Genomic DNA, 24445 nt, shown 5'->3' with positions numbered 1-24445 from the left:
CCACCAAGTCAAATGTTCAAGGATATATTTTATGTCCTTCCATGGATTAGTGTTGCATGTTGTAATCCGAGCAATTATATTATGAATTATTGCACTTATAAATCTTTCTTTATCGCCAACTCTAAAAATGATTTTAACACCCTTCATTGTTTTACCAGATAAATCACTCCCCATTCTGATTTAGTTTATAATCTCAGTTATCTTGAAAACTTTTGCAAGATCAGTATCAGACATAGCAACTTGTGATTAATAAAAAGCCATGAAAGACCTCATGTGCTTAAGAGCAGTATAAACAGACATTCTTATTTATGAAAAAAAGGGCTTTCTAATCCATTAGACTTAAAATCTTCAGAAGGTTGACCATATCATTTAGATTCAATAAAGCAAAATCAAAAACAGTAAATTCATATTCTTTGTTGTTTCCCTAATCACCTTGTACTTAAAATTTTGAAAAATATTTTCAAAGAAAACATCTATAGTAATATCTATTTTCAAAGAAAACATCTATAGTAATATCTAGAACCTCATCATATTCTCTTTTGCCTAGTATAACATGAAACTGGATTTAAGCTCCTTCAAATCATGAGCACTAACCTTATCATCTAGCAATTTTTTATGGGTGAAAGTGTAACGTTCAGTTCCCAGGTAAATTCCTTAAATTCTAAATGTTTAATTATTTTGCAAAGATGGCCATTACGTTGGGCATAATTACGATACGCAGGGCGTACCTTGTCGAGACCTGGACATGGGGGTTTTCCACTTGGTATGTTGGGCGTACCTAGAGTACGCAGGGCATACTCGAGTCAAGGGAAAAGCATAAAATTTAGGGTTTGGACCATATTCAAGCACCTTATAACCACAAGGCCTCTTCTATCAACAACATCCCTCGTCCCAAATCAGTTATCATGAAACCTTAGCCCCCTTTTTAGAGAGTATTGTGTCTTTCGTGTGTTTTGGTGAGTTTTTGGTGCATCTTGAAGAAAGAAAAACCCTTTGGATAAGAACTTGTTGATTTGAAGCTTGTAGATCCAGACCTTGCTCACCATGACTATTCTTTTGGAGGTATAAAGTCTCAACCTTGTTGATTCATCTCTTAGATCTAGCTAGTTTAGATATTTTGGCATATTTTGGTCCTTGGGTTGATTCATGTGGGTATAATCTACTCCAGAATCTTAGGATAATAGATTTTGGTGTTTTTGAGGTCCCTAATGCATAAAAATGGCATCTTGATGGATTTAGTTTAACCATGCATGAGTTGACGGTCATAATATGAAGTTAGAATGTTAAAAATGGGTATTGGGACTCTTTGAGCCATGCTAGACACCAAGTCGATGACTTTATCATTTACGACGCTTCCCAAGAGCAAGATCTATGATTTAGACGTTTAGACTTAAGGTATTAAGTGCGTAATGTGATTTTTGGCCATTAGGGGAGTACGTGGGGTGTACATATGCATATGCTCAATGTAACGTGTTCAACCATGTTTCCCCTTCATTGTTGAAGTGTGTACGTCGGGGTTAAGAGAGTGGTACACCTAGCATATGATGGGTTTTGAGCAATTATGACACTCCTAAGTGTACATGCAACCCTAGAAAACCTTGGATCTATGTTTTTCTAAGTTACATGCAAAATACTTTTTCCAAGGTTGATAAACCTATCTAGAATACATGGGGAACTTTATAATATAAAAGATAGCTAGAAACACATACCTTGTTGTTGTTATGATTCCTTGAAACCTTGAGAGCCTAGCACCCCAAGTGTGATGCCTCAATTGTTAGAACACTGAAAGTGACCCTCTTGAACATTCCTGGAACCGCAGCCAACTTACTACCGCGATGAAAGCTTCTACCGCAGTCATCCGAAGTCAGAAGACAGCAAGTTTTTGTACTTAGTCTATTTTGTCTTTTCTTTACACTTTCTATTTTCCAGTATGCCTTGCATGGCTACTTCTAGAGAGTTATCTTTTGTAATGCTTGAGTCTCTATAAATAGAGCTCACTTATTCTGAATCAAATACGCATCTTCAAGTATCTTTACTACTTATCTCAGAAATTCTCTCCTCTCTCACTGCTTACTATCATATCTGATCATAATCTCTCTTCGGAGCACGTCCTTGTGACTTATTCACTAAGTTTGATCTCACTTACTAACTTTGGTTTGAATGCATTCCAAGTTATGAATCAACTTACATGTATTCTTGATATAACAATTACTGTCATTTACATTACTTTACTTTCCGCATCTAACTCACTAACTTCTAACTATTAATATTATTTTTGAGCTAACAGATCCTTCGAGATTAACTATTCCGCCGTATACTTGTTCTAACCATTTTGTTCAAGTGTGTCTCAAAGTTTTTCTCTCAACAATTGGTATCAGAGCCAGAGTGGTTGCTTTTTGAAAATCGGAACTTTGATTTTTCAAAGAGCCCTCTATACCACTAAAGCTCATCTCTAAACAAAAATTTTCAAATGGCACAATCATTATCACTGAATGTTTCCAACAGTGTTGGTGGTTCCAATCGAGCCCCAATACTGGTTGCAAATGAGTATCACCACTAGTCTCAAAGGATAGAGAGGTATCTCAGACGACTTGGTAGAGATGTTTGGAGATCTATAGAAGAAGGACCCCACGTTCCAGTCCTTACCCCTGTTCAAACTGATGGAGCCACATCTAGGCTTGGAGGAGGTCAACCAGCTTTGAATCGTCCTACAAAAGATGATCTAGACAAAATGGAAAGTGATGCTATTGCCTTTTATGAAATCTCTTGTGGAGTTGCTCCTGAAAACTTTGACATCATCATAAATTGCAAATCAGCAAAAGAGATTTGGGATGTTCTCAAAAACTTGTATGAAGGTTCAGAGCATGCTCAAGACAAGAAGCTCACTACAACACTCAACGAATTCAATAACTTCAAAGCCCACTCCGGTGAAAGTTTGGAAGATTCATTTAAAAGGTTCAACTTGATTGTCACAAAACTATCCAATGCGGGTACCATCCGCAGCAATCATGAAACAAATCTGCAGTTTCTTGATGGCTTAGGAAGACAATGGACAACAGCCAAAATGATTGTACAAGGTGACAAGAAGATTCACTCCTTATCTCTCTATAAGCTTTATGGAGAATTGCAAGCTCAAGAGTCCACTATACTCAAGGACTGCTCAGACTTCGGAGGACCACTCGCATTAGTAGCCCAATCACCTCACACTCAAACCTATCCCACCTCATATGACTCTCCACCGCAATCATATGAAGCTGACTCAAAATATGATGACGAAGAAGAGTTTCAGAATGCCATTGCTCTTATCAGTCAGAAATTCAATCGCTTACCACCTTCATTTCGCAAAAACCAACAATTCAATCGACCACCTTTCAACCGTAACTTTCAAAACAATCACTTCCGTTCCACCAAAAACCCTCTCCTTCCACCGCAATCTCAGCAGACTCAGTCCAAAGAAGTACCACCGCAGTCCCAATCAACTGACTCTGGTACCTCTATAGAAGACAAGAGTGATGTCATCATATGTCACAAATGCAATAAGGAAAACCATTTTGCCAAAGATTGCAAGGCAAATGTAGTAAAAGATAGAGCCTTCTATCTTCGAATGGCTCAAGAATTGGAAGATAAAGAAAAGGGAAAGGCCTACGTTGCTCAAGTGGAAAAGGAATTATCAAGTGTGGTCATCAGGATATGAAGATGAAGAAGTCCTTAGCAAAGGGAAAGGCAAGATCTGTATGGTGGCAACTGATGATGAAGATGGCTCAACCAATCTAAAGAAGAACCATTGCTATATTGCTAAAGATGGAACTCTCAGCATTGTGGAACAGGTAAAACTCATGATTCAAACTTTAAATTACAACATGCATGATTGTCACCCATTCATAGACACACTCAATGACACTTGTGTTGCCGTCCTTACAGACTACAATAAAGCCCTAGATGAGAAGAACATCACTTCGCAGGAGATGTTCCATGTTAGAGGACGTTTGGACAATAAGAGACTCAAAATGGCAATGTTAGAGAATGATTTAATGTTAGAAAAAGATGCTAGAATGCTTAGTGAAACTCTATTAGAAATAGCCTTAAATCAAAGAGATCTATCACAAAATGAAATTGTACATTTAAATCTTTTAATTTAAAAGCTGTTTAATGAAATTGAGGCCATTGAGAATCTTGTTAATAATGGGAATGTTGATAACACTTTTAACTGGGGTTGGTCCAATGGTTACCCAACCGCAACGGACTCATCACCTCGGTTCACACCGGAACGTCCCTATGTCCCACCAGACCGCAACTTCTTATTCCCAGTCAATGACAAAACATTTCCTGAGGATATCCAAGCCAACTTTGGAAAACTTCATGATCTGAGTAATAATTGTGTTATAGAATAATTCTCCCTGAATCTTCTACTCATGTCAACAACACAAATTCTCAGACATCATCTGTAGTTGATGAGGAGATTGTTATTACAAGTCCTTAAGTCTCTTTAGACTTCCCATCCTTACAGTTTGACCGCAGTCACATATCGTAATCTGTCTCATTACCTAATATCAATTGTCCCAAAGAAGTATTCACCAAGACTTACCCTGCGGTAGTCCAAAGCACTACTCCACTGATCAAAGTCAAGAGTTCTGTGACCATTGAGCCAATTAATCATGCATTACCATTTGAAAACTTTGAATTTGGTCAATGTTCTCAAAGTCCCAACTTCTCAAGTTCAGATGAATCGAGTCACTATTTTTTAAAATCTTCTAAAGATTCTAGGAAACCGCAATTAAATATCACTGACTGCAGTTCTCCTAAGACCGAAGCAAAAAGAGTTTTTAAAGAAGAATTTCGCTCTCGTGGCAAGCAACGAAAAATTTGCTCAAAAGTTAAGAAATCTGTGAAATGTCCAAAATCAAAAAGTCCTAAGAAGCTTACTTTTTCAAATTATCATTTCAAGAAAACTGTTTCCAAGAAAACAAAAAGAAAGGAGTTCACTGTTTCTGACAATACTCAAATGGATTTCAAATCTATTCTATCAATGATCCAAAATGGAAAGGTATCTTACCTACTCCAACCTTTTCAATATCAAAGTCTCAAAAATGGAAAGGAATTTTGCCAACTCTGGCACCCAAAAGGTCATCTCAAACGTTTAAGAAATCACATCACAAAAGCTCTGCACGTGCCGTCACACCTGCCAAACCTGCACAAAACACCTTTTCAAAACACACAAACTAAAAGGTCAAATCTGACAATCCTCGGAATGGACAAAAACATACCTTTTATTCAAAAACTCAGAACATGTCAAATGTCAGAAAAAACGACAAAAAGTTCTCTTGTCATTGTCAATGTAAAAGAATTCAAAGAACTTCCAACACCCAGGATTTCAGGGTCAATCCTAATCTCTTCAAAAGTACTCATAATTACTCACAATCTCACAAAACTCCAAAGAACTTCAAACACCCAGGACTAGGTTTGAAAGTTGACTTAAAACCTGTCCCTGCCACCTTGCATCATGCATCGATTAACACATCGTATGTGACCTCGGGCTCCAAACTCACTTGGGTACCCAAATTAACCACTTAATTTTTGTAGGCATTGTGCAAGGAAGATCAAGAAGAAGAATGGTTGATCGACACTGTCTGCTCCTTGCACATGACCGGAAGGTTAGAATACCTTCGGGATTTCAGTCCTATATGCAATGGTGGAAATGTCACTTTTGAAAACAATACAAATGGCATCATACGAGGCTACGGTGTTCTCACCACGGGGAACTTTTCGATTCAGAAGGTTGCTTATGTAGAAAGCCTTAAACACAATCTCATCAGTGTTGGCCAACTATGTAAAACAGGCCATCGAGTGGAATTTGATGATCAATTCTGTTACATAATGACGGGTGATAGAAGCACTTGCTTAATTAAGTCTCGCTCCGAAGGCACAATGTATCCTCTGGATATCTCTCTCATCATTGGTAAACCGCAGCTGTGTTTTCTTTCTAAAGTTGTATCCGAAGTCAGCTGGCTATGACACCGCAAGCTAGCTAATCTCAACTTCAAATACATCAACAATCTGGTCACTAGAGAACTTGTCCGCGGTCTCCCTATTCTCAAATTCAGCAACGATACTCTCTGTCCAGCTTGTGAATATGGAAAACAAGTCAAAGCAAGTCACCCTCTGATAATGGATTCGTCTATTTCAGAACCTTTGGAATTATTACACATGGATCTCTGCGGTCCTTCAACTGTAGCCAGTCTCCATCACAAGAAATACATATTGGTTGTTGTTGATGACTTCACTCGCTTCACATGGGTTTTTTTCTCAAACTCAAATCAAAAACACCGCAGATTCTCATAAACTTCATCAAAGAAATAAAACTTCAGATCAAGCTTCCAGTCAGACGCATCCGCAGTGATAATGGAACCGAGTTCACTAATCATCTTCTCAACAGTTTCTTGGTGTCCAAGGGTATTTCTCACAACTTCTCAGCACCCTACACTCCGCAACAAAATGGTGTCGTCGAATGAAGAAACCGCACATTAGTAGAAGCAGCCATATCCATGCTTAACTTTGCCCATCTTCCTCTCTACTTTTGGGTTGAAGCTGTAGCAACTGCATGCTTTGTTTAAAATCGATGCATTATGTGCAAACGTCTCAACAAAACACCATACGAAGGTCTTAACAACCACAAGCCGAAGGCTTAACAGACTGAAGAACTCGACGAGTTCACAGAGGAACTAGGCGAGTTGAGTCGAAGTGTCCCGATTTTGTTAGAGGAAGGACTTGACAAGTTCAATGACAGACTCGACGAGTTGATTTGGAAAGTCTCGATTCTGTTGATAGGAGGAACTTTATGAGTTCATGAAAGAACTCAATGAGTTGGATCGCGATTTCAGGGTTTTATGATTTATGGACTCAATGATTTGAGTAAACTCAGAATGTTGAATTTGACCAGAATGTTGACTTTGACCTTGACCAAAGTTGACCCTTAAGGGGGTCATGAGTATGAAAGGGTAATTAAGGAAATCTTTTATGTATAGGAGCTTGAGTTGGGTTGATTTTCGGAGCCGAAGATTTGCAGCTACTTTTCGATATTTTAGGTGAGTTACCTTCCAGTAGAAGTGGGTTGAAGGCACCAATGCCGACCCACTAATAGCTAATCGTAATAGAGATGATTGTCTTTGTGATACTTGTATGGTATGCCAATATCTGTTATGCTTTATGTGCTAGTATGCTATGATATTATGTGATAGTGGTATGAAGGGTGGATTAGACCCCGTAACCGGTTGAGATAAACCGTAGGTTAGGTCGGGCCCCAGATATACCTAATAGTATGATTATGATATGTTATTATGTGGTAGTGGTAGGGGTGAAATAGACCCCGTAACCAGTTTAGATAAACCGGAGGGTAGGTCGGGCATCCAAATATGCCTGGCAGGGTAGGTTGGGCACCTAGATATGCCTAACAGGGGTAGGTCGGGCACCCCGGTATGCTTGACACAGGTAGGTTGAGCACCCAGGTGTGCTTAACAGGGTAGGTCGGGCACCCATATATGCCTGACAATATGTTTATTGTATGGTATGTGATATGATGGTGAAACTCACTAAACTTTGTGCTTACGGTTTTCAGTTTTGGTTTTAGGTACTTCTTCTTCGAAAGGAAAGGAGCTGACATGATTGCAGCGCATCACACCATGATTTCCGCATACGAGATCTTTAGGAGTTATACTCTGATGTTTTTTTTTTGGGAAAGAGGCCAAAGCCCCGGCAAAGAGTTATTATAATTATTAAATTTAAAATGAAATTTTTGGTCTTAAATTTTGGGATGTTACAAGGTGTTTAACAAAGAGTTATTAACAAGGATATCATGTATCTCAGAGATATACCACCACTAGTTTATAACCCGTGAGAACCATGGTTACCAAATTACTTAAACTTTCATAGTAAAAACTCAAAATTATTATTTAATAATTTTAAATAAATTATTTTAAGTAAATTAATAATTAAGAAATATTTTTTAATTATATAAAATTATAACCGTTGATTCAAATAAATACGTAAAATTATATCACCTTTAAATTTGTATTAATTTTATTTTATTTTATATTCTATTTTTATTAATTTAATGTAATTAAAATGGAAAATTTAAAATTTAAATTCAACCACATGGCATCTTGCAATAGTCTTGCAAAATGAATTTCAATTGCACTTAGATTTTTCAACTTATGAAAGCCTTGCAAATGAAAATGTGGCTCCACCACTAACTCTATTTTCCCTTATAATACCATTTCATCTCTTTGATAAACAAGTTATTGTTATATATGTAATTATAATTATATTATTAAAATGTGGTATATACATTATTGTTACGTAATTATAGTCATATTGTTAAAACCTAAAGATAATTAGTTAGGTATGTATAACTTTTATTAACCAATTAACAATTTAATATGTTAATATTAATGATTAAATGAATATTTTAAATTTCTAAATTTCTAAATGATTAAATATTTATAAAGTGATAAATGAGGTGACCGCGGAGACCACTTTTGAAAGATGAGTGTTATTGCATTGATGTGAGTAGTCACTGTAAATATGATGTGACACAATTGAAAGATTAGTGATATTATACTGATGTGAATCACCTAATAGGTTAACAAGTGATATGATATTAATTAGAAAACCTAATATGAAGACACATGACAAATAAAAAATATTCTTTTGTTAGTAGAAGAAGATTCGAAAAAAATTAAAAATTATGACTTTTTCTATAAATTTTCCAAATGTACCTTTTCAAATATATCATTTTCCTGCATTTTACTTTTGGAGGGTGTTTGGATAAATTAGCTTATATGTTATTAGCTTATTGCGGTGAGAATAAGCAGTTTTTGTAAAAGTGTTTGTGGTGGGAATAAACAATAAAAAATAAGTAAAAAGATGCTTATTAAAAACAACTTATTTAGCTTATTCTTACCAGGATAAGCTGATTTTTAAGCTTTGAAATAAACAATCCTACATAATAAATGAAATTAAATTTGACACTTATCAATCTCTCATAAGTTTTGATACTTGTTATTTTATAGTATTTTTAAAATAAGTATTATCTTAATTTATTTTTTGTTTCAATTTTTAAAATTAAAGTAATATATTTATACATGTAAAGTATTAAATATAATATATATAAAATTAAATTACAATGAATACGATTTTCATTTTCTTCCTTTTTTATTTTTAAGTTTATATTATAACTTATTTATTACTTACATTTCAATGTTTAATTTTTATTTTTAAATTAATCCTTATGATACACCGTTTCTAACGGGATCACGTCTTTAGTAAACAATAAACAGCGTCTTTTTCCCTAACCGAACACCCTCCAAATGCTATCGACCCAGCTACCATCAGAACCCACTGCCAATTTCCGAGACCCTCAGAGAGCAAAGCGTATGCATTCCATGGAAGTAGTAGCTTGGTTGCTTCGAATGGAGATGCCGATATATGGAAAGCTCTACATTCTTCTTCTTTGCAACTGCATTATTTGTTTCAGGTAAATAACATTTCAACTAAGTATATTTTATCTGTATTTTTCTTTCACTACTATTCTAAGTTCTAACTATGTCTTGCCGTCAATTGATTCCAGTCTCGCAAACAATATCATAGAACTTGTCGTATCGTTTTTTTCTTAGTCTTAATTTTGTTTCTTTCTTCATGGGTTTATTAGCACCGAAACGATTTATATATTCGCTTCAAGCAAAACTTTCTATTTTGAATCGAAAAAACAAATACCAAAGCCTGCAGCAACTAATCTGTCGATTCTAACTAGGGTTTTGAACTCTAATTTTGAGCCATTTGTTGTGGAAGCAATGATACTGACTGCAAACAGCTTTTGGGTTCCACTTCCACCTCATTTAGCTCTTAATGCTGGTTGTAAATCCAGATCACAAGTTCTTGTTAGGAGTATATCTGGTGAGGATCCTGTAGTATTATCAGAATCTTTTAGAGTTGATAAATTAGCTTCTGTTGATGAGAGGACTAGGCTAAGTTATGAAGTTGTAGGAAAGAAAAGAAGGGAAGATGTTTCTGAAAAATTAGAAGTTTTGTGGGACGATGGGTTTGGAAGTGAGAGTGGTAAAGATTTCTTTAAATTGGCGACTGATATTATTAAACCGGATGGAGGACCACCACGGTGGTTTTGCCCTATCTCATGTGGTACACCATTGAAGGATTCACCTGTTCTTTTGTATTTACCTGGTAATTATTCAATTTTTCAAGAGTTTTCAAAATTCAATCAACACGGATATCATTTTGTTTTTAATTCTTGTGTAAGTGGTAATCTTATATGATCATGAATCCAATGATCTTATAGACTATAGTAATGTCTGGTTCATGTTCATATGGACTCTTTGATTGGTTTTGTAAAGCTGTTAATAACCCTTTGTGATATTTTGTAATTTGAGATTCAATTTATTGTTAATGTTTGGTTGTGTTGATTCATTCAGGATTGGATGGAACTGGATTGGGACTCATTTTGCACGAGAAAGCTCTTGGGAAGTGAGTCACTACTTACATGTAACCATTTTCTTAATAATAGTGTAAACTTTTTAAAGAATATGAAATCATTGTCATTTATTGTAATCATGAATCTTTGCTCTTATAAAAGGATTTGTGTTTCATATCAAACCCTTTGCAATACTAGCTTATAACATGCAGCTTGCTTTATTACAGAGTTTTTGAAGTTCGAGCCTTGCATATTCCTGTTCAAGATAGAACACCACTTGAAGGTATTTAGTTTCACTTGCATATAACATTTAAGGTTAAAAAACATGTGAAAATTAGGTAAAGCATGTGTGGGTGTAGAAGTAGCTTTTCCTCTAACGATTCAAAGGCTTTTTGGGCATCTGCCTAATGGAAGGAATTTAGTTCCACTGGAATCCTTCAAATTCCATCAAAATTCATGTATATTTCAATGGCATTTTGAAGATTTAGACATCATCGACAAATAACCATTACAAAAGTTAATCCATCATTGTAAGAAATTTAAAAAAAATTGAGCAAATAATCACTTCAAGCCTTCACTTCAGTTATATAGCACCTGGTCCATAACAAAGGGGAACATTTGTAGAAACTGATTTAATTCATGAATTTTGTTGTATGAAGATTTGATTAAATTTGTTGAAGAAAGCGTGAGGCTGGAGCATGCTTCATCTCCAAAGAAGCCAATTTATCTGGTTGGAGATTCCTTTGGTGGATGTTTAGCTCTTGCAGTTGCTGCTCATAATCCTACAATTGACTTAGTAATTATACTTGTAAATCCAGGTCAGTATTTCTAATTTTTTTTTTTTTTTAATTATCCAATCACCCATCTTTCTTCTATCTGTTTCAGCAACTTCTTTCGAGAAATCACGACTTCCAACTTTTCTTTTTCTACTCGAGGCTCTTCCTAATCTATTTTATGGTGCCTTGAGTTCAATTTTCTTATCTACAATACGTGTATGTGACCTCTTTCTTTGAGCTTATACTCAACTTATGTTCATCTGATAAGAGTATGTCTATTTGTTGGCAGGGTTTAGTTGATATATTACCAAAAGATGCTCTTATTTGGCGATTGAAACTACTTAAATCAGCTGCTTCATTTGCTAATTCTCATCTTCATTCCATTACTGCTGAAGTTTTGGTTTTGGCCAGGTTTCTTTCTTCCTCGAGCATCATTATTACTATTATAAAAAATTAGTTATTATTATCATCATCTCTTTTATTAGTGTCATAATAATATCAATTACGATTACTAATGTTATTATGACTTGGCCCTTAATTTAAAAAAAGCTTCAAAGTATAATGCTCTTGGTGGAAGAAACAAAAGAAAGTGATTTGTAATTGAAGCATTGAAAAAGTTGTTGAAATAGTCGATCCTCATGGATACAGTTTATTAATTTGGTGGAATAACTTTTCAGTTATAAGGATAAGCTACTCCCTAGTGAAGATGAGGCACTAAGGCTTACACAATTGTTGAAAAATTGCAGCTTACACTTCTTAAAAGGCAAAGGTCACATGATCCTATTGGTAATGTGAACTCTTATACTTTTGGTTCTTTTACATTGATCAATGTATAATCTATTTTTTTTTTTGTCATCCTCATTAAATACCTTTGGATAAATTTTGTTAAACACTATTTGAGACAATGATGACACATTTTTAGTGCAGGAAAATGATAGGAATTTGTTGACAATTATAAAAGGTTCTTCAAAATACAGACGTACCTCATACCATGATGAGGTCAAGGACCACCTCCCTCCCAGTATGTCAGAATACAAAAAGGAAACCAAAGGCCATTGGTAATTAAAAAAAGAAACACTCATTATATATATACAAGTAAAAAAACGAAACATTATCTAATCTCACTTTTAACTAAATACAGGTTGTATCACCTTGCTACAAGTCCAGTGATGCTTTCAACAATGGAGGATGAAAAAATAGTAACAGGATTAAACGGGATTCCAAAAGAGGGCCCCGTATTATTTGTTGGGAATCATATGCTCATGGGGCTCGATCTTTTCATACTTCTCTTACAATTTTTGAAAGAAAAAAAAATAATTCTTCGTGGATTAGGGCATCCAGAAGGTCTTAAACTTGACATTCAATCCGGGATTCCATATATTTCAATTATTTTACGAGTGTTTGGAATGTTGCCTGTGACTCCAATTAATTTTTTTAAATTATTTTCTACAAAATCATACGTGCTTCTTTACCCTGGTGGCGCACGTGAAGCCCTCCACCGTAAGGTCTGCCACCTCATCACTTCATTTGTTAGATTTTCAAGGGCTAAATGCAAGAAATAGCAATCTACTTTCTGTAAGGTTTTGTTGTATTTAGTGTGTGTTGATGTTTTTATTGTTTCTCAGGGTGAAGTTCATAAGTTATTTTGGCCTGAACAACAAGAGTTTGTAAGAATGGCTGCAAAGTTTGGGGCCACTATTGTACCCTTCGGATGTGTAGGGGAAGATGATGTGTCAGAAGTAAGAAATAACTTTTTTTTAGATAATCGTAATTATATATATTTTTTTATAAAGGTTGTTGTAGTCAATAGGTTTTAGAAAGTACAATTCGTTGATACGATTTTTTTTTTTTGAAAGTAGATTGTATATATGTAATCTGTATCTCCATGGATATGATTTTATTTTGATCGTTTAAAATGTATGTAGATGATCTTGGATTACAATGACTGGAAGAAAAATGCTGCAGTCAGTGACTATTTAGAAGAAAATAATGAGAAATTACTTCTTTTGAGGTAAACACAAACTTTTTTCTTTATGTTTTACTTTCACGTAATAAAATCGAGTGACCATTTTGTTAAGGAAATTTGACATTTGTTTTGTTATGGTAAATAGGCAAGATAAGGAAGGGGAGGTTGCTAACCAACAACTTCATTTACCATTGGTTATACCCAAGATTCCGGGGCGATTTTATTATCTTTTTGGGAAGCCTATAAAAACAAAGGGACTCGAGAAGATATTGAACGACAAAGAGAACGCGAATGCATTGTACTTGCAAATAAAGAATGAGGTTGAAAAGAATATTGCGTATTTGATTAAGAAGCGAGAGGAGGATCCTTATCGAGGATTTGTGAAGAGGATTGTGTATCAAGCAAAAACACAAACTCCGTACGATCAAGTTCCGACATTTGAACCTTAGATGACACATGACTTGGATACTGGATTTTATAATTGGCTAAATGCATGAAATAGCAATGTACTTTCATGTATTTGTGTATTATAGTATTCGGTTTTCATTTATATATGTTATAGTGTGGTACTTTTTTATTTTTATTTTTATTTTTTTTTAATTTTTAAGTTAAAGGCATTGTATTTTATAATCTCTCATTCGTACTTACGACAACATTGAAATCACCAAAAAAAACATGTAAGTCTCATTATTCCTATTCATAAACGCCAAAAGAAAGCTCCATAACTTTTTTTTTTAGGAAAATGACCTTTGAGGGTAATAAAGTGTTAGATAAGTACTCATTGGGTCCCTTATCTTTTTTTTTTTTTTTTTTGTCTTTATTATACCATTGAACTTAATAATCCTGCTCACCAAAACCCTCGATACCGGTTATCACTTGTTTTGCCGGTTATCTCATTTAATTAGAGATGACATGTCGTATTACGTGGACCTAGACCACGTTGCAAACCCGTTACTCTTTCACCCCCTTTTCTCCTTACAGTTAGGGTTTAATCGAAGAATACAGTTACAAAATTAAAGAGAAGTGGTGAATGTGAGTGTTACAGGGAAGAAGATGGCCTCCGATTCCAAACTCCGTAAGTATTTGACAGTTTATGTACATTATAATGGTTTATTCGCACCAAAACCATTAGTGTACTTGAACGCTATTGTTGTTTCAATCGCTGATGTCGATTTTGGTGCAATGGATCTCAAAGATTTTAAGTTGTTCGTTGAAAAGTTGATTGAAGGCAGTTGCGATAATGTATATTATTGCACTAGAAATGAACCATTGGCAGAGGGTATTAGGAGAATTGGGAATGATGCTGATTACTATGAGTTTATTGAAACGGGTTATAGTGATGAAGTTGGTCTAACAATGAATGTGTATATAGACCACGAAAATGAACTTTGTACTTGATTGGGCTGATATGGAAGTAGTAGAAGATGATGAAGGGCATTATTCTGAGCCAGACGTGGATGATGATAAAGAGTCACAACTTTCTGATGATATTCCATATGAGCATGAAGCAGATGGTTACATTCCTTCTCTTGACAAGACTGTTGGTGATGAATTCTTACACCGGGTGTCAGGTATTTCTAAGGATAAAAATGATGAACTTGAAACTGATGAGGTTGAAACCAACAATGGGGATGACAAACCAGTGTACCATGTCCATAATGAGAACCAAAAATGGGACAAAATGGTGCCAATTCTAGGTATGAGATTCTCTAACCCTATGGAATTAAAAAATTGTTTGACTAACTATGCAGTGAAGAATGGGTACAATCTTTATTATGAGAAAAATGATAGTTAGAGGTTATTAGTGAGATGTTGTAAAGATAGCAAGAACCCCTCTTGTCGTTTTAGACTGTGGGCTTCCTGGATGAGTAGTGAAAGGTCTTTCCAGATTAAGTCCTTAGTTGATGACCATAACTGTTCAAGAGTCTTCAAACTTGGTTCCATTGTAACATATAAATGTATTGGAAAGCATTTTAAGAATCAACTTTTGAAGAACCCCAAAATGAGCATAAGGAAAATGAAAGCCAAAGTGAGTACAAAGTTTAACTTGATTGTTAGTGTGACTCAATGTAGAAATGTAGGAGATATGCTCTTGATGAGATAGAGGGTAGTTTGATAGAACATTATGGTAAAGTATGGAGTTATGGTGAAGAAATAATGAGTACAAATCCTGGTTCAACAGTAAAGATAGATGTGGATGTCATGCCTGATTCCACCACTTACTTTTCTAAAATGTATGTTTGTTTTAAGGGTGTGAAGGATGGTTGGATTGCAGCATGTGGGAGGGTAATAGTGGTAGATGGTTGTTTTTTAAAGGGTATATGTAGAGGCCAACTGTTAGCAGCTATGGACAGGGATGCAAACAACCACATCTTCCCTATTGCATGGGCTGTGGTGGCAGTAGAAAATAAGGAAACATGGAAGTGGTTTCTTGACCTCCTACTAGATGATATTGAAATGGGAATTGGTCATGGATTGACCCTCATATCAGACCAACACAAGGTATATTTTCTTTTATGTTTTGTTTGAGTTCAATGTTTTTTGTTATGTCATCCATTTCTTGTTTCTTTCAGGGATTGGTAGAGGCTGTCAAAGAAAGAGTTCCAGCAGCAGAGCATAGACAATGTGCTAGGCACATCTATGCTAACTTCAAGAAAAGATTCAAAGGTGAACAATATATGAAGTTGTTTTGGGCAGCTGCTGCAAGTACTACTCAACCTAAATTTGAGGCAGAAATGAATTCCATAAAAACAATTGACCCTTTAGCTTATGAACACCTCATGGAAAGGGACCCTAAAAGTTGGTGCAGGGCATTCTTTGAAGTGGACAGGGCTTGTGATGCTTATGAGAATGGCATATCAGAAAGTTTCAACTATGTTATTGATCTTGCTAGGAAGAGACCACTCCTCACCATGTTGGAAGAGATTCGGATTTATGCAATGGAGAGGATGTATAGAATGCTGCTAGAGGGACAAAGTTGGGGTAATTTAAAAATATGCCCATCTATAAGATTAAAGATATCAAAGTTAAAGAAACAACAAAGGTATGATATAAGTTGTATTTTATAAATATTATTATGTCATCTAGTAGATTAATAGAACTTGTTATTTTTGTGGACAGATTTTGGGGAGTTATACCTTCTGGGGTACAAAAATATGAGGTTAGGATTGGAAATGATGGATATGCTGTGGACCTTAACAACAACACATGTGGATGTAGATCTTGGCAAGTATCAGGTATCCCATGTGTGCATGCAGTGGCAGCCATTTCATACCTCAACGGGAATGCAGAGGATTATGTTGCACCATGGTTCCATACAACCATGTTCTTGACTTGTTACAACCATACCATTAACCCACTTAATGGTAGTTCGATGTGGCCTGAAGCTCCCTACATTAAGCCATTGCCTCCTCAAAAAAGAAGGTTACCAGGAAGGCCAACCCTTAAAAAGAAAAAGGATCAATCTGAGATGGAAAACAAGGGGAAAACAAGGCATACTATCTCAAAAGCAGGTGCAGTTAATAGATGCACTATTTGTAGAGAAAGGGGCCACAATAGATCAACATGTCCTACTAGACCAGCAGATGTAGCATCCACTTCAAGGGCGAAAAACAAGAAACCTAAAAAATGTAAAAAAGAGAAAGGTATGCTATTAAAACAATATAATTTAAATGGAACATCCAACTCATTAACTACATATTTGTTTAGCAGGTAAAGTGGAACCAGTTCAAGTGGATCCGATTCAAGTAGATCCAGTGGATCCAGTTCAAGTACCAGCTCCACATGTTGAACCAGTTGATGATCCAGCTCCACATGTTGAACTAGTTCAAGTACATGATCCACATCCAAATGTTGATGTCCCTGCTCAACCAGTTGCAACTAGGCAAAGGATACGAAAATACTCAGAAAGAATTACCAAGATAGGGTTGAGGAAGGTTTTGAAGAAAGAAGGAAGCACTGAACACAACCCAATGGTGTTGGAATGATTTTATGTTTAAATTTTTTTGGAAAGACAAACTTTTAGTCTTGTAATTATGTAATTGGGAAAACTTTAAGAATCATGGCACATGGCACATCTTTTGACATATTAGGACAACTGTGGGGACAACTTTTGTAATAGTGCACATGCTGATGGAATATTACAACTTTGTCTTTTATCTATATGCTTTGGTGTATGGTTATTTGCATATAGATTGTTTAATCTTATATTATCTATCATAAATCAAGTAGATTTAGTATTAATACATTAAGCAATGTTTGATGTTGTTGTTGTTGTTAATCTGGACCATTTTACCCTTGGATCACATCAACACATTAACAATTGATTACTGCCAACACATTAACAATTGATTACTGCCAAATTTAATCTGGACCATTTTACCCTTGGATCACATCAAGACATTAACAATTGATTACTGCCAAATTTAATCTGGACCATTTTACCCTTAGATCACATCAAGACATTAACAATTGATTATTGCCAAGATTTAGTCTTAATACATTAAAAAATGTTTGATGTATCCAATGTGGTTAATCTGGACCATTTTACCCTTGGATCACATCAAGACATTAACAATTAATTACTGCCAACTTTAATCTGGACCATTTTACCCCTGCATCATGTCCAATTCACTAACCTGTTAAACACATTAATACTTCTTTGAAACCACTCAAAACATCAAACTATCATTAATCAAAAAGATTTAGTCTTAATACATCAAACAAATTACAACATTAAGGATTACATTTAGTCTTTGAATACAACTAAACTAACTACTTCTTAAACACAAACAACGGAAACAACACAATCATCACAACTTTATGAGTAAATAGCTTCCATTTGAGTTTTTCAAACTCTTGTCTAACAACCAAATTTTCTTGTTCCATCTTCATCTTACATATGTTGATCTTGTTTTCCAATATAGAAACTTTGAGGGTTAAATTGCATAGTTCTTTTTTGTCCTTCCCAGAATTGACTTCATTTTCAGGGGTTTCAGGCTCCAACCATTCCCAGAACTTGCATTTTGGTCCTTCATTCTTGAAAAAAGTAACAAATTGGTTAAAGAAAGAAGATTAAAGAAAAGTAAAAAAACATTTGCTTTACCATGGAGTTAGGGCACAATCTGAAAAAATTTTCCTGGATTGTCTTTAGTTCGTGAAGTTCGTACACGAGATGGTAACCCACAGTAACAAGGATTTTCAGGTTGAAATTCAGCATTTCGTTTGGAAGAAATAGAAGAAGAATAAGAAGAAGCATCCATGTCGATCTAGGGCAAGAACGATGCAGTACTGCAACTTTGCAATTAATAAGCCCAGTTTATGACACATAATGCCACGTAATATCCACATAAGCAGTAACCTACAACAACCGGTATCGAGGGTTTTGGTGAGCAGGATTATTAAGTTCAGTGGTATAATAAAGACAAAAAAAGATAAGGGACCAAATGAGTACTTATAGAACACTTTATTACCCACAAATGTCATTTTCCCTTTTTTTTGGCCTTCCTCCCAAGGAGCATAAACATTAACTATAAAACATTGAAATTTAGAAAATACCCATTCTCCTTGGACAATAACCACATTATTAGTGCAAATAATCTTGTTTTTAATAAAAAACAGACGAATACCACATTCCTGAACAACCCAATCTACTAAAAAAAACACTCTCTTATAAAAACAGATTTAGTAAAAAATTATTATTATACTAATGATTAAAAAATAGTTTTTAAGATTTTTTTTAATATTTTTATTTTACCTTTTAAAATTATTTAAATACAAAACTCTTTAAAAGGAGCCAACATAATTGGTTCTTATGGTATAAAAGAGGTCATCAATATTTACGTGTATTTTTTTTTACTAGAAGTTTGTTAATATTTTAATGTCTTCGTTTAAGTATTTATTTGGATTATAGATTTTATTTGTTAAAAGAACATGATGCACCCTCACCACCTTCGCCGCCCCAACCATCACCATCACCTCCGCCACCACCACTACCATCATCGCTACCTCCGCCACCGTCTTTTACTATTAACTAGAAATCGGTGTGGTTAATGAATGTATATACTACTGGTATGTTTGTTTAGTGTCATATGATGATGTGGTTTAATATCATTTATGCAACCTTGATTTTACAAACAAACAATTTATTTTATATAGACGGCAAACTTTTGGTACATATCTTCTTTTGAAGATGTGAAAAAAAACTACAAATATTTTATTTTTTCAAAACAAACAACACCTTAATAAACTCCTACATCTTAATTTTCCAAAATTTTCTTTTGGAGTTTGTTATTGGTTTGTACATTTAATAACCTTTCATTTATATGCCCTAAGGTTTATCTAGATATTATTTTTTTTCCTTGATAAGTTAGTCTCTTTAATTAAATAAACAAAATAAAAATGAATATGAATATATTTTATAAAAGGTTATATCATTTAAAAGCAATTATCAAAAATTTCAAAATTTAAAAAATACAAATGTTATAAAACATTATAACCAGATACTATTTTATAATTTTTTTTTAACTCTTATAACTATCTATATGGAAATTTATCATATTTTATATTTTTCAAAAATAAAACCCGATGTAGTTATTATAAGGAGACTTTATAAAATGTTTAAAAAAAGAAAGAAAAAATAAAGTTAATTTAATTTAAAGAAAAAACTTTTAAAAATGTAAACTATTGGGGATGCTTATGAATGAGAATTAACAAAACAAAAGGAACTCCAATCCATTTCATAAACAAAACAAACAAATTCCTTTTCATTTAAATGAAATGCACCATTCCTCTTCCTAGATCCAATCATATAAAAAACCAAACTAACATAAATTCACTTCGGTTAAGTTACTCAACACATTTTCTAGATAATTAAAAGTAGGAATAAGAAACAAAAACCGAAAACCCAACAAAAATTGATAAAACCGACCTAAATCATCCCATGCTCTGTCCTAACTAAAAGTGTTCGGCTCATTAAAAAGTTTGTCAAGTTAAGATAAAACTTGTTCCATAGCATATATGTTAATAAAAAACAAAATCAATTTTCAAACCTTGTATAAAATGTCAACTTGATTTTGTTGTCTTTTATTTTAGAACAAGAAGCCATCCTAAGGTTGAAACCTGGGTTAACTCCTTTTTGGAGTGAGGTCACCTTGATTTTGTTGTCCTTTTCAAATCAAAATATAGTTAGAGAGGTTTCAAACTTAATAAACGCAAAGTTTCTAGTATTTAAATCGCAAATACTCAGTTCAAACGAAACTAGACATGATTATAGTTTAAATTTTGAGAATGTCATAACGCTAATTGCTAAGTAAAAGGGTGTTTAAAAAGACAAAATCACTCCTCTAGCTGAGCAATTATACCAGTAAACACCTTGTACCCTTGACACATGTCCGAAAGAAGGCAATACTCATTTTTCGCATGGTAAGTAGACATCAATCCTGAAAAAAAATAAAAAAATAAATCATGATTACCACTTTTTTGGGTAGGACAAAAAATTCAAATTTTCAAGTCCAATGCATGCCAAACACAATACAACCTGTACTGTCCTACGTGGGGCCTACAAAAACAAACATGTTTTCCTAAATCCTTTTTTTTATAAGTTTGGTAAAATAAACAAAAACATATTACATACCATAGCCTGCAGTTTGAACATCAAAACCTTCATCCTGTTTATGATTAAAAAAAAAAAGAGATTTGTAAAGTGAGAAGTAAGAAAAATGAAAATAAAAAGTGGAAATTGTACCTGTAATTCTCGTATAAGTGGCAAAGTTCCAGTTATGGAATACGGTTTCACATGGCCAACAGCATCTTTAGTTGCTTCACATAACACATGGAAGCCACGAGACTCGAGGTTACATGCAACTCCTGATGATGCCTCATCAAACGAAATCTCAATTCTGGAATTAACACAAATTTATTTAAATAATGTTAAAAAAAATATTTAAGAAAATGAAAGCTTAATTTCAGAAAAGGAAGGAATAAAAATGGACAAAGACAATTTGTAGCAAAAAGTCAAGGACTTAATGGGGGAAAAAGGAAAGCGTCATTAATTGGTGTCTAGATAAAATATTGTATGAGTAAATGACACGATAGCTTAAAAAGTAGATAAGGGCAAATTTGGAAATTGAAAGACATACCTCCCTCTAAGGTTCTCATCTGGTAAGACGTATTTTGACACAGGTCCCCTTGTAGCAATCTTCTCTATATTTTTATTTAAATCTTCTACATATTCCTTTAGCTTCTTAATTACATCTGGCACACTGAAATTGTATCACAATGTTAAACTAGAAGAAAATATAAAGTAGAAAAGAGACCATAAGTAACAAAAAAATAAATCAAAAGACGAATAAACTTACTTGTAAAAAGGGGTCAACCTCACATCTCCTGAAATCGTGCAATCAGCAGGAATTTGATTGATCCCACCTCCGGGGTCTGTAATAAATAGCAACATACTTTTATATGATTGTTTATTTATTATATTTATTTATAGCTTCATACTTTTATTTTGTCATATTACAATATTGTAGTTTGAAAATGTTGTTATAATGCAAAAGGGGTTTTTTAGAACTTACATGTCCATTGAGTTGGTTTCATGGTTGAAGGTGTTGCGAATCCATAAACTTGTTCTTTAGAATGTGGAGGGAAATCTTTGTAAAATCTTGTTTGGATCTCTTTGAGTGCCTCCATTGCTAGCTCAAAAGGATTTATAGCCTACCAAGTAATTGAGTAAATGAAATTAATCATAGATCACGTAATGTTTTTTTTTTAAATGAAATCTGTCAAAGGAATTGGAATTTGAAAGAAATGGAATACAATTTATTTATAAGACACACTCATTCATTCAATAATAAACATTGAATAACTTAAAATTTTTGTTTGTAATCAAATATTTCTTACTATTTAATAGAGAAATACATGCATGTTTTCGATCAATTTCAATATTATATAATGGAAGTAGTTTGGCCTTTTGAGTAACAAACATGGGAATGAATGGAATTGAATTCCTTCCTTGAAAGATGAACTCCATGAATGATGGAATCTAAAGGATTCCGATGGAATTCAATTCCGTCCATTTGGCAACCAAACAAACACGTCATGGGATGGAATCTGGAATTCCATCCATTAGTCAACCAAACATGCCATGAAATGAACCATACGCCCTTTAAGTATCTTTATTTATGTTGATCAAATAAATTTATAACAATAACAAAAACCAAAAGCAACTTTTTTTATTCAAGACACCTTGTGTGCTAGACCACTATGAAAAAGCTTCCCTGTAACATGAAGCTTCCATGGTATCATACCACCCGTACCAATGCAAGGTTGCTTATCAGCCGTGTCAATCCAAAACCTTCAACAAAAAGAAAAAAAAAAAAAAACTATCTGATTTAGATTTTATCATTATTTACATCAAATATTATTTACATAAAACATTTAGGAATCTATATCATTGTTCTTTAAAGCTAGGTTTGTTACAAGTAGCATGATTGGAATTTGGACCAACTTTCTAGGGCTGTTTTTATTGATGAGGATGAGAAGGGCATTCTGGTAGTTTTTATACAGCTGCTGTGTCATAACAAAAAGGGCCTACATGATTTGGAAAGAAATAATAAAAAAGGGGGACTTACAGAGGTCCATTTTTTAGCTTATCAAGAAGTCCATCTTTAACAAGTGCATCAACACCAACTCCTGGAATGGAAGAGTTCTCTTCACTGGCTATGAAAACAGCAACCACACTGGATTTAAGTTTTGGCTTTGTCTGCCCGAGCTTCTTCATGAGCTCGGTTACAAGGGCAACATGTCCCAAACAATCCGTTGTCCCACGCCCTCGAAGCTTGTCTCCATCAATGCTCATTGAAAATGGATCAAAATCCTGTACAATTTCAGAAATTATTGATTATTTCATGATTCGCCATTTTAGCCTGAAGAACCCTAGTTGATACAGGTTTCACACAAACCCATCAGTTAACATATGCTGATTCCATTAAAATTGAAACATAGTTAACATTGATATGAGATTTTATAAGGAGATAATACAAACCCATTCAGAAGGATTAGCAGTGACGACATCCATGTGCATTCCAACAAAAGAAACGATCTTTCCGGGTTCAGCTCCAGGGTACTCCACTATGAGATTCCCTCTATTGGGTTTATACGTGACATGGTTAAGGATGAGTGGGCCGCCACCGGTGGCGGTGCTGTGCGGGAGGAGGGCTTCACGAACATGGCGGACGATTCTATCCTCCTCCGGGATGAGGTCCGGCGGATTGTTTTGAACATATTTAGATTCCCCTATGAGTTTGGTGAGAAGGGTGACGAAAGAATCCTTGTTTAGGTCTCCGAGCGTTTCTTTTACGGCTGAAGCCACCATCGTCGATAAGAGGGGAGAGTGTGATCGTAGCAAACCGGGCGAACCAGAAACTTTACAATTCTATATCTAAAGATTTGGAAACTATTTAGGGGATTATTATTATTATAACCCGTATAACTCACGCGATAGGGTGAAATCACTTTGAAAAGACCTTAAAAATAACAACATAATTAAATTAATTTTACAATGTCTTTTAAAGATATGAAAAACATTCTTTATGTCTAGTTGTATTCATCTTCAACATCACCCTCTCTACTTTTAAAGCCCTTCCTAATTTTGCCGGTGTTTGTTAGCATCTAATGATCTAATTTTGCCGGTGTTTTCATATTGATTACGATTTGTTGGCATTTCTTATATAATAACATTTTGTAACATGATAACGATAAGACTATATAAAAACTTGTTTATTATGAATTAATTATCATGTCTTTTTAGTTAGCAGCCTATAAAAATCTCACTCAAAATGGGTTCCACGCCACAAAGAGTTAATATGAATTATATCCTTTCATACATACATAAACATTTGCGACTTTTTAAGACATTTCATGAAATCTCATTTTTATCCAAGAAAAGACATGAAGGGCAAATATGTCCAAAAGTTAATAATTTACCATTTTGTTTAGGGGTGTTCGTTTGGATGGATCAGTTCGATCCGATCCAATTAAGTAAATCCAAATTGATTTCGGTTTTCAAAATATGAATCCGAATAATCCAAACTAAAATCAAATCCGATCCGATCCGATCCAATTACAATTCAATTGGATCGGTTTTTATAATTCGGTTTTCAAAAATTAAAACATTTTAAAATGATATATAATTATAATATTATCCAATTTTTATAGAAGAAACAA

The 24445-nt window shown here is 34.3% G+C and overlaps 2 protein-coding genes across 2 annotated transcripts; one reads left to right on the top strand and one right to left on the bottom strand.

Annotated features, from left to right (window-relative positions):
* Positions 1 to 9315: 9315 nt before the first annotated feature.
* On the top strand, positions 9316 to 13805 carry LOC145056667 (phytyl ester synthase 1, chloroplastic-like). The gene is made up of 13 exons (XM_079004373.1): positions 9316 to 9529; positions 9806 to 10233; positions 10482 to 10533; positions 10708 to 10763; positions 11140 to 11298; positions 11366 to 11472; positions 11546 to 11667; positions 11934 to 12042; positions 12184 to 12314; positions 12398 to 12761; positions 12882 to 12995; positions 13182 to 13267; positions 13368 to 13805. Exons 1-13 carry the CDS (start codon positions 9363 to 9365, stop codon positions 13669 to 13671), a joined length of 2199 nt encoding a protein of 732 aa, XP_078860499.1. The 5' UTR covers positions 9316 to 9362; the 3' UTR covers positions 13672 to 13805.
* A 6619-nt stretch (positions 13806 to 20424) lies between these two features.
* On the bottom strand, positions 20425 to 23684 carry LOC145056666 (Peptidase M20/M25/M40 family protein). The gene is made up of 9 exons (XM_079004372.1): positions 23265 to 23684; positions 22852 to 23096; positions 22466 to 22574; positions 21796 to 21934; positions 21580 to 21655; positions 21361 to 21483; positions 20967 to 21120; positions 20856 to 20889; positions 20425 to 20661 (listed from the first exon to the last, which is right to left on the bottom strand). The coding sequence occupies exons 1-9, from the start codon at positions 23592 to 23594 to the stop codon at positions 20558 to 20560; spliced, it is 1314 nt and encodes a 437-aa protein (XP_078860498.1). The 5' UTR covers positions 23595 to 23684; the 3' UTR covers positions 20425 to 20557.
* Between the last annotated feature and the right edge of the window lie 761 nt (positions 23685 to 24445).

This window comes from Lactuca serriola, chromosome 6 (genome assembly GCF_051521515.1).
Source record: "Lactuca serriola cultivar US96UC23 chromosome 6, Lser_US96UC23_V15, whole genome shotgun sequence".
Classification (NCBI taxonomy): domain Eukaryota; kingdom Viridiplantae; phylum Streptophyta; class Magnoliopsida; order Asterales; family Asteraceae; genus Lactuca; species Lactuca serriola.
The sequence above is the reverse complement of the archived record's forward strand: the minus strand, read 5'-3'. Positions and strand labels throughout refer to the sequence as shown.

Coding starts and splice junctions, on each gene's coding strand:
- LOC145056667 (XM_079004373.1), top strand. CDS start 9,363: ATGCTATCGACCCAGCTACCATCAGAACCCACTGCCAATTTCCGAGAC. Junction 12,043..12,183: donor AAGGTCACATGATCCTATTG/GTAATGTGAACT, acceptor TTTTTAGTGCAG/GAAAATGATAGGAATTTGTT. Junction 13,268..13,367: donor GAGAAATTACTTCTTTTGAG/GTAAACACAAAC, acceptor TATGGTAAATAG/GCAAGATAAGGAAGGGGAGG.
- LOC145056666 (XM_079004372.1), bottom strand. CDS start 23,594: ATGGTGGCTTCAGCCGTAAAAGAAACGCTCGGAGACCTAAACAAGGAT. Junction 21,121..21,360: donor GATGAGAACCTTAGAGGGAG/GTATGTCTTTCA, acceptor TGTTAATTCCAG/AATTGAGATTTCGTTTGATG. Junction 20,662..20,855: donor TGTTCAAACTGCAGGCTATG/GTATGTAATATG, acceptor ATTTTTTTTCAG/GATTGATGTCTACTTACCAT.